At 59.4% G+C, this 10,071-nt stretch overlaps 1 protein-coding gene across 1 annotated transcript in view; it reads right to left on the bottom strand.

Moving 5' to 3' along the window:
• Positions 1–1,260: 1,260 nt before the first annotated feature.
• KCNN3 (potassium calcium-activated channel subfamily N member 3) overlaps positions 1,261–10,071 on the bottom strand; it is a 20,760-nt gene continuing 11,949 nt past the window's right edge. The window contains exons 4-8 of the mRNA XM_010728260.2: positions 8,931–9,072; positions 7,462–7,572; positions 6,211–6,338; positions 5,689–5,758; positions 1,261–4,608 (exon numbers count right to left, since the gene is read on the bottom strand). Coding sequence (XP_010726562.2) covers positions 4,312–4,608; positions 5,689–5,758; positions 6,211–6,338; positions 7,462–7,572; positions 8,931–9,072 — 748 coding nt within the window. The 3' untranslated portion in view covers positions 1,261–4,311. The remainder of the gene's footprint in view (positions 4,609–5,688; positions 5,759–6,210; positions 6,339–7,461; positions 7,573–8,930; positions 9,073–10,071) is intronic.

Here is a 10,071-nt window from a genome sequence, read left to right as displayed (position 1 = left end):
CTCCCACCTGGTCATCAACCCCAAGACCCCCCCGAGCCGAGCTTAACGAGGGGCAGCTGGAGCTGCTGGGGGGGCTTCAGCCCTGCAAGGAGCCCTCCGAGCTCTTCAACCTGCAGCTCCGGGTGGGTTTAATGGGCTCTGATAGTGATAACTGATAACAGTGACAGCACTGTGGGGATGGGGGGGATAGAGGAGCTGTGTAAGGGATTTTGCTGTGCTGGAGGAAGGCAGCAGGGATTGGTCCCAGGTGCCATGCCCAACCCTGGCTGTTGCTCCACATGGAAGGAAGCGGCCAGGAGCGCAGGGCAGGACTGCACAGGGGGTTTAAGCCTATTTCCCTACAGACCTCATCCTGCACACGGTGCTGAGATGCCCCCCAAGTGTGCACTGAGAATGGCAAGGCTGAGCTGGGACAATCCCTGCAACCTCACCACGTCCCTCTCCTAAATTTGGGGCTGCCCCTCCATCCTACACAAGCACAGCCTGAGATGGAAGGAAGCAAAACGTCCAGGCACCCCACTGCCTCCCAGTGCCAAGTCCTTACCTGCCGTACCACCAGTGGGGATGTGGGGGTGCCCTCGTCCCCGAGCTGGGGACACGTTGACCTGAGAGGAAGAAGAGAGTGGGACCCCACAGCCCTCCTGCCCCGAGGAGGAGGAGGAGGATGGATGGGTGATCCCTGAACTTGGAGAGCGCCGCACTGTGCCGGTGTGGCTGCTCTGAGCCAAATGTTTGGGTTGCTGAAGTCCAAAAGCAAGGGAGAAGCGATGCGCCCTGCACTGCTCCATCCCCAAAGCCTCCATCCCATGGGCAAATGGGACCAGGAGAGGGAATGGCTTTCAGGAGGCTGAGAAAAGCGAAAAGCAAAGCCCCGGTGCTACACAAATTTAGGATCCCGGTGGGGATTAACGCCTTGGGATGGAAGGGATCGGGATGGGGGTTGTGCTGGGAGCTCCCACCAGCCCCGGCCCCGCAGTGACTGTACTCAGAAACAGACATTGGCAGCAGGCGGGCGTCGCTGCCTGCCGACAGCAGGTCGGGTACAAAACCATAATTGAAAGTTACAATAACCTTTGTAATATAGCAATATATTTCATAGTTAAAATAAACTATTATGCTTTCCCCTATCGTTAAAAAAAGAAGCGAGCAGTACAGAGGCAAGGTGCAAACCCGTGTGGAAGCCTCCTTCAGTCTGGACAGAAGCGTTTCAGTCTGTGGGTTTGCAGAGAGGACGTCGTATTTTTTTTTTATTATTTTTTCTTTTTTTTTTCTGGCGTTTTTAGGACGTTTCCTTGCAGGCAGTGCAAGAGGTTCGCAGAGGGGAAAACCGAGGCTGTGCTGCAGGAGGCAGTGGGTGGGTATGGAGGGCGTCAGGGTGCTCTCGCCCCACCTGGGATAGCAGCTGGAGTGCTGAGAGGGGTGGTGGTTGTCTCGCTTTGCAAAATGGGGGGGTGGGCTGAGCCGGTGTGGGGGTCTGAGGGCTGCTTCCCGGTGAGAGGTCGGCATCTCTTTGGGTTTTTGAGCGGATGTTGTTGTTTGGTTCTTGTGCTTTTCCTGCACGGCTCCCGTTGGTCCCAGCTCTCCTCCCTGCTCGCTTTGGCGCTCGGAGCTCAGGGGAAGGGAGAGCTCCCCTCTCATCTGCCGGTGTGTGGTGGGCTCAGTGCCCACTTAGCAACCGGAACCGGGACCGGGACCGACACCGGGCCGGCGCGGCGCTGTCCGGGTGCTGAACCGGCAGCGGGTGGGGACGGAATGGGGCATGAGGGTGTAGAGCGTTGGATGGAGGGTGCGTGGGATGGAGGGTGTAGGGTGCATGGAATGAAGGGCTTAGAGTGCATTGGATGAAGGGTGCACGGGATGGAAGGTGAATGGAATGAAGGGTGCATGGGGTGTAGGGTGTAGCTTGTGGGGAATGAAGAGTGTAGGGTGCACGGATGCATGCACCATTTAGGGTTCAAGGGAGGAATTATGCATGGGATGAAGGGCGTAGGATTTATGGAATGAAGGATGTAGGGTGCAAGGGATGAAGGGTGCATGGATGCAGGCTGTGGGATTCAAGGTGCACGGGTGCAAGGTGCATGAGGTGTGGGGTGCTGGGCGGAGAGACTGCTGGGCTGCGTGAGGATGGGGGTCCACAGGGTGTGAAGTGCAGAGCTGGGGCTGCCACGTGCAAGCTCTGAGCTCAGAGCATGCGATGGAGGGCACAGGGCCGTGGGCTGCAGCGGTGCCATGAGGAAGCAGCAGCTCTGCCCAAGGACGAGGTGCTCCTGCACTGGTGGCAATGCTGAAGCTCTCATCACTGCTCTGTCACTTCCTCACAGCCCAGCTGGCACTTCCTCCTCTTGTCCTACTCTTGTTGCTTTCTCAGACTTGATTACCAGCCCATGAGGAGCTTCCCGCTGGAGATATCGATTCCCAGCCATCAATACTTCCTTCAGCCCCACGACGCATCACTGCACGGCACTTTGTTCCTACATAAACCACAGGAGAGGCATGGAAACGTTTTTCTCTGCTGGCTGCCCGCGGCCAGTGGAGATTCTGTATTTTAGGCTCATCCTTGGCGTTCACAAGGCTTCCTCCATTGCCGTGCTCGAGATCTCCTTGGGAAGATGGGAAGATGGGCATCTCCTCTTCACCCCATCTGAGGAGCGGGGAGGTGAGGGATGGTTACCTGGAGGCACAGGGACTGGTAGCAATGCTGAGAGCCAGCGCTGGCGCACCGCCGAGGCAGTGACACGCTCCCATCAGCCCTGCCCGCCCTGCAATTAAACTAATGACAAGATCTTCGTGCAGGGGGAGGGCAGCTCCTTCCCAGAAGCTGAAGATGCGCTGCTGGCCAAGGAATAGAAAACGCTGGCAGTGAGCTCTGTGCTCCCTGAATGCAAACCATGCGACAAGAACAACCAGGGCTGCTACCGTGCTACCAACAGGCTTCACAGCACCACCTCTGCAGCACCAGGAGCGCATTTTGCAGCTCCTCTGGAGGAGCCTTCCTCCTCCTCCTCCTCCTCCTCCTCCTCCTCCTTCTCCTCTGCCATGTGCCAATGGCAGGGCTGGAGGAGAGGGGGAGGGGGGGGAGCGCCTCGTAACCGCTGCTTGTTTCCTGTGCAGCTTTAATTGTGGGGCACGAGGAGTAAGATACGTTCCAGCAGCAGGGAGTGGGGTTTTGCACAGCAATTCCTCTGCACTGGGGCTGATCCATTCCTGCCTACGTGCGCACGGAACGCAGCGTTACTGACGGGACCGAAAGAGTTACAAAGGAGAAGATTACAGGCTGAGTATACCTGGAGTAACACAGTGGCTTTTGATTACAATTACTGACACTGCCGGGTGATGTGTAATTAATATCACGGAGTAATTACACGCTTACTTCATCTGTTTAAAAATATATAAATATCCTCTGCTGCGTTTTCAATGAGAGCAGCAAACGCCGTCCCCAAAGCGGGGGCAGCGCAGGGACTGGGCAGAACCCCAATCTTCACTCCCCAGTGCTGCTGACCCCCAGCAGGAGTGGTGTGGGATGGGGTGGTTTTAAACAGATGAAGTGTCCCACACTGAGCATCGTCTGTGGCATCGGGGTCGGAGCTGTGCCCGGCGCCTTCCCCGACCTCAAGGGTGTTCTGGGCTTTGGAGACCTCTGGATGGGGCGGGGGGCAGCGGTGGGGCCGTCCCCACCTGTATTAAGCACTGCTCGAGGCTCCAATGAGCCAAAACGAAGATCTGGTTCTGCCCCAACAGAGAGCACCGGTGCTGCAGAGAGAACCCCGCTCAGCTCGGAGCCCACCACCTACCCTGGAACAGAGCGAGGGGAACGTGTTGGTGTCTTGGCAAGGAGACGGGACGGAGCACGGACATCTCAGGGCAGAGCTGTGCAAGAACTCCAAGGTCAGGAGGAGGGGAACGCATTGGGAGGGGGTGGGGGTGAGCAGCCCTGTGCCCCCCCCCGTAGCCCCGAGCTCCACACGGTGCGATTCTCCCTCCGGTGTCTCCGTCGCTTCAGTGCTTCCGACTGGTTTGTGTTCGTTTTGTTTTGTTTTCAATGTGAAGACCTGAGATTGAGCGTGGATTCCTGTCCTCCACCGAGCGCCGCGGCGCGAAGCGTCGCCTCCGTCCCCTTCCTTCACCACGAGTAGAGGCACCGAAACGGGGGGAAAGGGAGTGGGTCTGGGGGGGAGGGGAGAAGGGGGGAGATGTCCATCCCAAGGCATCACCGCTCCAACACCGTTCCCAGAGGGAACACCGAGTCCTCGGGGCCGCCGCCAGCTCTCCCCGTGTCCACGGAGCGCCAGGAGGGGGCTTTGCTCTGCGCTTTTAGCAGCTGCTGGAGCTGGTGTACGGGGTGGGGAAGGAGGTGGAGCTGACCCCGATGGGGCTCTCGGATAGAGGGGTCTGCGGGGTGCCGGCAGGCACGGCAACCGCCCGAGCCTCCACCACGGCGGCGAGCAGGCGCTGGTGCTGCTGGCGCAGCATGTCGGCCAGCAGCAGAGGCAGTGAGTTGAAGCTGGCGCTCAGCTGCTCCAGTTTGGACTCCAGGCTGCCGAGCTGCTTCTCCAGGTCCTCGCTGCGGTCGTTGAGCTCGGTGATGAGGTCGTACATCACGTTCTGCATCTACGGAGGGAAGAAGGGTTGGATCAATGATTCCACCTTGGAGCCCCCCACCCCACCTTGTGCAGCTGTGCAGCCCCCGACCCTTCCTGGGGCTGAAAGTTCTGCTCGTGAGCCATCGCAGCCGGAGGTCTCACCCGCTCTGCAACCCAGAGGTTTTGCCTGCTCTGCAACTCAGAGCCTGCTGCTGTCAGCTCTCATCAGGCAGCCCCGGGGCTCTGCGAGCTCAGCACAATGCAGGGAAGTAAGAGCAAGTGGAGGGGATGAGGACAGGGACAGCCATGCAGCAGCGCTGCCAGCTCATGCCCTGCATGGAGCCTTCAGCCTCACACACCAGCAGCTGATGGCAGGGCGACTCACGGAGGGGCTGCTGCAGCTTTGCAACACTCTGCAGCCTCTGCTCCCATCTGTGCCCCAGCAAAATTATTAGTGGGGCTCCTCTGTGCCGCTCCCGGGCTGCTTTCACCCACTCCAGCCCCATTGCTAAGCTCACACCCTCCCACAGAGCCCCTGCGACAGATCTGCCCCCATAGCAGAGCATGGAGGGGACTGGTTGCAGCCAGCTAGTGGGGACGGGGCCCCAGAGGATGCTTGGCCATCTGGGAGCAACCAGATAATCCCCATTGCTTTAACTCCTTCCTACCAGCAGAGCCAGCTGCCCCCCCAGCCCCTCTGCACCAGCCCAGGATGAGGAGTGGGTGCACTGGGGCAGCTGGGATGCGGCACAGCACAGCAGACACCGCACACCCGGTGCACATCTGACCCCCCCTGTGCTGGGACCGGCACTTGGCGCGCCTGATTTCCGCTGTAAGGAGATGGGAATGATGAAACCTGGGGGCTGCTGAGCCCTGAGCATCCCCAGCTGGGCCGTGCAGCGTTCCTACGGGGCGGTGAGCGCAGAGCTCTAATGGAAATGGGGTGACCCCCCCCGTCCCCGCTCATGGTGCGCTCTGTTCTACATGCAGGGGCTGTGAGATGTTCACACTGACAGCTCAGGAGCCGGAGCACCGCGGTCAGCCAGGTTCTGCCTCGGGTGTTCCAGGGAAGAGGAACACGAGGCCATGGGGTTATGGGAGGACTTGCCTTCGAGAGGTCGACCAGCGTGTTGGCCTGGTCGCTCAGCTTCCGCTGCTCCATCTTCACACTGCGCAGCCTGGGGAGGGGGAGAGCAATGCCATGCACCACTCTTCCCAACTACAAAATGCTGCAGAGACCTTCCCATTACTAGGAAATGGAGAGCCATCCTGTGGATGGGCTGGGACCCCCTCCCCATGCTCAGCCCTCCTCATTGCAATGGAATCACAGAGGATCCTCCCAAGGCCCTGCCCTCTTCATCACCGTGGGATTCCAGAGGGACCCCCCTTTCCAGGCTCAGCCCTCTTCCTCACATTGGGATATCAGACAGACCCCCTCCCCAGTCTCAGCTCTCCCAATCACTGTGGGATCCCAGTGGGCCCCCCTCCCCAGGCTCAGCCCTCCCTATCACAGTGGGATATCAGAGGGATCCCCTCCTTATCTCCCAGTCACTGTGGGATCTCAAAGGGCTCCCTCCCCAGGCTCAGAGCCCCCTCCCCCCATCGCAGCACCCCATGGCTCCCCACTTACTGGTGAATGGCTTGTAGGAATTTCCTCTGGTGCTTCCGGACTTTGGCGTGGTCAATCTTTTTCAGCAGCTTGGTGTGCTTGTAGATGAGCCACGTCTCCCGCAGGACGTTGGCCGCCGCGTTCTTGATCTGTAAGAGAAGGGCATCGGGTCAGCAGCCCCATCTGCTGCAGCGCGTGGGACGAATTATTGCACGGAAACAGCGCTCTGGCCCTGCTGGGCGCTGCTGGTTGGGATCACAGGAGCTGACTTGTCCCAGCTGGGAGCTCCATGTGCCTGATCGGACGTGTGTGGGGTCATGCAAGGCAGGGACGGAGTGCTCCAGGCAGAGCAATGGCCCTGGCCTTGCTGTATCCCTATCTGCATCCCCATCACCATCCCCACCCCATCACCACCCCCATCCCATCCCCGTCCCATCCCTCTCTAATGCTTTGGGGAAATGTGCTCCAGCCATGGGGCTCCTCACCCACTTTACCCTCTGGGGATGCCCCATCTGCACCCCTTGGAGCTGGATGAGGGCTAATAGTGCCCCTGTGCTCCCCAACCTGCCTGCACTGCCCCTCACTCCATCCATCCCTTGTGCCAAAAGTCACCTCAAATGGGCGCTGGGAGCCCCTCCAGCCCTCCAGCACTGCTGGGTTACAAGCAGAGCTTTTCTCCTGTGAGCCCACATATGGCCAAGGACACGATGTCTGACCTTGTGCCACCTGTGTCACCTGAAGTGACGCAAATTGAACCAGTTTGGGATTTAGCTCCCTTGGGGAAGTGGGGTTATTCTGCAAGGAGATGCCTAAACTTGAAACCCTGATGCTGCCGTGTGCTTTGCTCACATTGGATGTGACCTGGGTGTCCCACAGCCCCATCCCCACCCCAGTGCCATGCTGGGGTCTGAGACAGCACCCACGGACCCACGCAGCTCCAGGGTGCCCCACTGGGATGGAGCACACAGCACTCATCTGCAGCACAGAGCTGCTGAATCACCGAAACCCCAACACTGAGACGAGTGAGCTCATGTTCCACCAGAGAAGATGGTCCATCTCCTCCGAGGGAAGGAGAAAATATGTGCATTTCCTGCCCTGGGTGCGGCTGCACTCTCTGCATTTCACAAAGAGCTGCAAAGCAAAGCAAGGGCCGATGCTTTTTGCTTTTACCCTAATGCTTCAGCATGCTTTGCACTCAGCGCCGTGCTCCAATGGGACCCCAGGGATGCTGCACTCCCCCCCCCCTCCCCGGAGCCCTCTCCTTGCCCTCACCCTCTTGGTCAGCTGCGTGTCCATCATGAAGTTGTGAACGTGCTTCTCAGCTTTGGTGAGCTCCAGCTTTCGGGCCACCACAGCCACCACCAGGGCTGTGCAGCCGGCGCCCTGCAGAGACAGCAGGATGGGGGAACGTGGGGATGTCACTTAGGGATGGGGCTCACCTGCACCCCCTCTATTCCCTAAGGATCAAGGAACCACATGCAAACCCCAATTAGTGGATGCCCCTCCAGCCCCCACCCACAGGTTGCACAAACCCCACTATCTTGATGTGGGCAACCCACTTTAACCTGGGCTTACAGCAGCATTCAGCCTCCCACCACGGCCTTGAGCAGCTGCCAGAGCTCCCAATAATTAACAAGGCCGACTGACGAAGTCAGAGATCCCTGATGCCCATTGCTGCCATCCCAGCACCGCGTGTCCCCACGGGACAGGGAACCCGTGGGGAATCCAGGCAGAAGGGAGATACTGAGAGCCCACAAAGGAGCAAAGATGGGAGGGGGCCGGACCCCCATTTGCCCACAGGCAGCGGCAGCTGGCGTGGCTTCGCCTTGGCAATGAGCACCAGATCCGGTGCGCGTTTGGGAACGGAAGGTGCCAGGCAGGGGACCCCGCTCCTCCAGAGCTCTGTGCCACCTGGCTCTGCCCGCGCCGCTCCCCCTCCCCGCAGCTCTGGCTGAGGCCCGTGACCCTGGCACACAATCCTTTATTTATTAAAGAGTCATTAATTAACATCATGGGCTGAGCTGAGTCCTTTTGCATCCCCGCAGCTCCCAGCATGCGCTCTCAGCTTTCATCACCCTTCCCTCTGCCAGCAGCACAGCCACCCTAGTGCCGCTTTTCAGGGAGCCCCAGCGTGCTACTACTGCTTGGCAGGGTGGCACTGTGGGGTCCCCAACCCAAGGGTCCCCCCCATCCCACTTCCAGGATGCTGCACGGTACCACGGTTCACAACATCTGCCGGTGAGGTGGGAGCCCCCAGGACCTCTCCCCCCAGCGTGGATTTTTCGGTCGTGGCAATGCCACGTGCTGCGGAGGACGGGGACAGCAGTGCAGAGCCACGGAGCAGCCGTCCCCAGCTGCACAGCCGTGCAAGCCATGGCCCCTTGGAGCAGGTAGATGAGGTCTTGCAGGTCAGTGCCGTGGGTGGGAGCTCTCCCAGCTGTCCCCACTCCCCGTGGGATGCTGCAGCAGTTGGGATCGCTCGGTGTGATGGAAGTCAGACCGGCGGCCAAGGGATGCACAGAGCTGCTGGTCCCCACATCTGCTGCTTCCTTAGGACGAGGCCATCAACACGCAGCTATGGGCTGCCCGCCCCTTCCCTCAAACCAAATTCACCCCAAACCCTACAAACCAACAGCAAGGAAAGCTCTGGCAGCTCTCAGGCTGCAAGACCTCAGTGCTCAGACAGAGCACTGGGGATGCTGGTCCCTAAAGCACCCCACTGCCCCCATCCCGGTGCTTACCATGATGCCAGTGAGCAGACAGACCCCCTTCCCACAGTAGGTGTGCGGCACCATGTCCCCATACCCGATGGAGAGGAAGGTGATGGAGATGAGCCACATGGCACCCAGGAAGTTGCTGGTCACGTCCTGCTGGTCGTGGTACCTGTGTGTGTATGGGGGGGAGGACAAAGGTGTGAGTGTCACAGCTGGGAATGGGGCTGGGGCAGCACCTGGGGACCGTGGGGAGTGCTGGCACAAGAGATGGTCCCAATAGAGGCTGGGTGTGAGGTTCCTCCTGCGTTGTGCAAAGCAAAGGGGATGAAGATGAACGATGCAGAGGGACACCCCAAACCCAGAGAGATTGCACAATTTCCAGCACAAAAAAAAAAAAATCAGAGGAAAAAGAACAACAAAAATCCAGCAGTGAGGGCTTCTGCTTTCGGTCAGAGCTGTCACCGTGGTGTGGTCCCCCCCCGACCCCCCCCCAGTGCCACGTGGCTGATAGCAGAAACAGATGCGAGGCTGCAGGAGGGTGGGTGGGGGTGGACAAGAGCCCCCCCCCCAGACCCATGGAATGGGACACACAGAACTCGCAGTCAGAGGGCATAGAGCTGAGCAGCACCAATGGGACCCACATTTGGGATGGTGCAAAGGGAGGATGCACTCAGCAGGAGCTTTGCTTGAAGCAACCCCAAGCTCTCCACCCTGAGAACCACCAGCCCCACAAAGGGGGGACCCCATCCCCCCGATGTCCATGTGCTCCTCAGTTTCTGTCCCCCCATCTCACAGCAGCTCCTGGCTGCCAGAGCACCACAGGGCAAAATCAGAGCACTCCCAGATCCAGGGATGCTGAAAACCCCCAAGCAGCCCCATCGAACCCCACAGCCCTACTTCCTCCTCTATAGGATCAGGAGCCCCCTGAAGCCCCCCGGGTGGGCACTGCACCCACAGCCCCACCCCCCACTGCTGAGCCCTGCCTCCTTCATCCCCCCCCTCCGCAGCAGGTTCCTCTCAGCCTCCTCGCGAAATCATTAGAGGAAAAACAGATGGAGCTGTTGGCAATTCCCTGCAAATCGATTCATCCAAGCCTTGCAGCTCGTAACTCGCCCAACAGTTGGGTTTTCTCCTCTTTCTGCATTTTGTTTTTCTCTCCATCCCTTCC

Source organism: Meleagris gallopavo, unplaced genomic scaffold, assembly GCF_000146605.3.
Source record: "Meleagris gallopavo isolate NT-WF06-2002-E0010 breed Aviagen turkey brand Nicholas breeding stock unplaced genomic scaffold, Turkey_5.1 ChrUn_random_7180001956285, whole genome shotgun sequence".
NCBI lineage: Eukaryota > Metazoa > Chordata > Aves > Galliformes > Phasianidae > Meleagris > Meleagris gallopavo.
The sequence above is the reverse complement of the archived record's forward strand: the minus strand, read 5'-3'. Positions and strand labels throughout refer to the sequence as shown.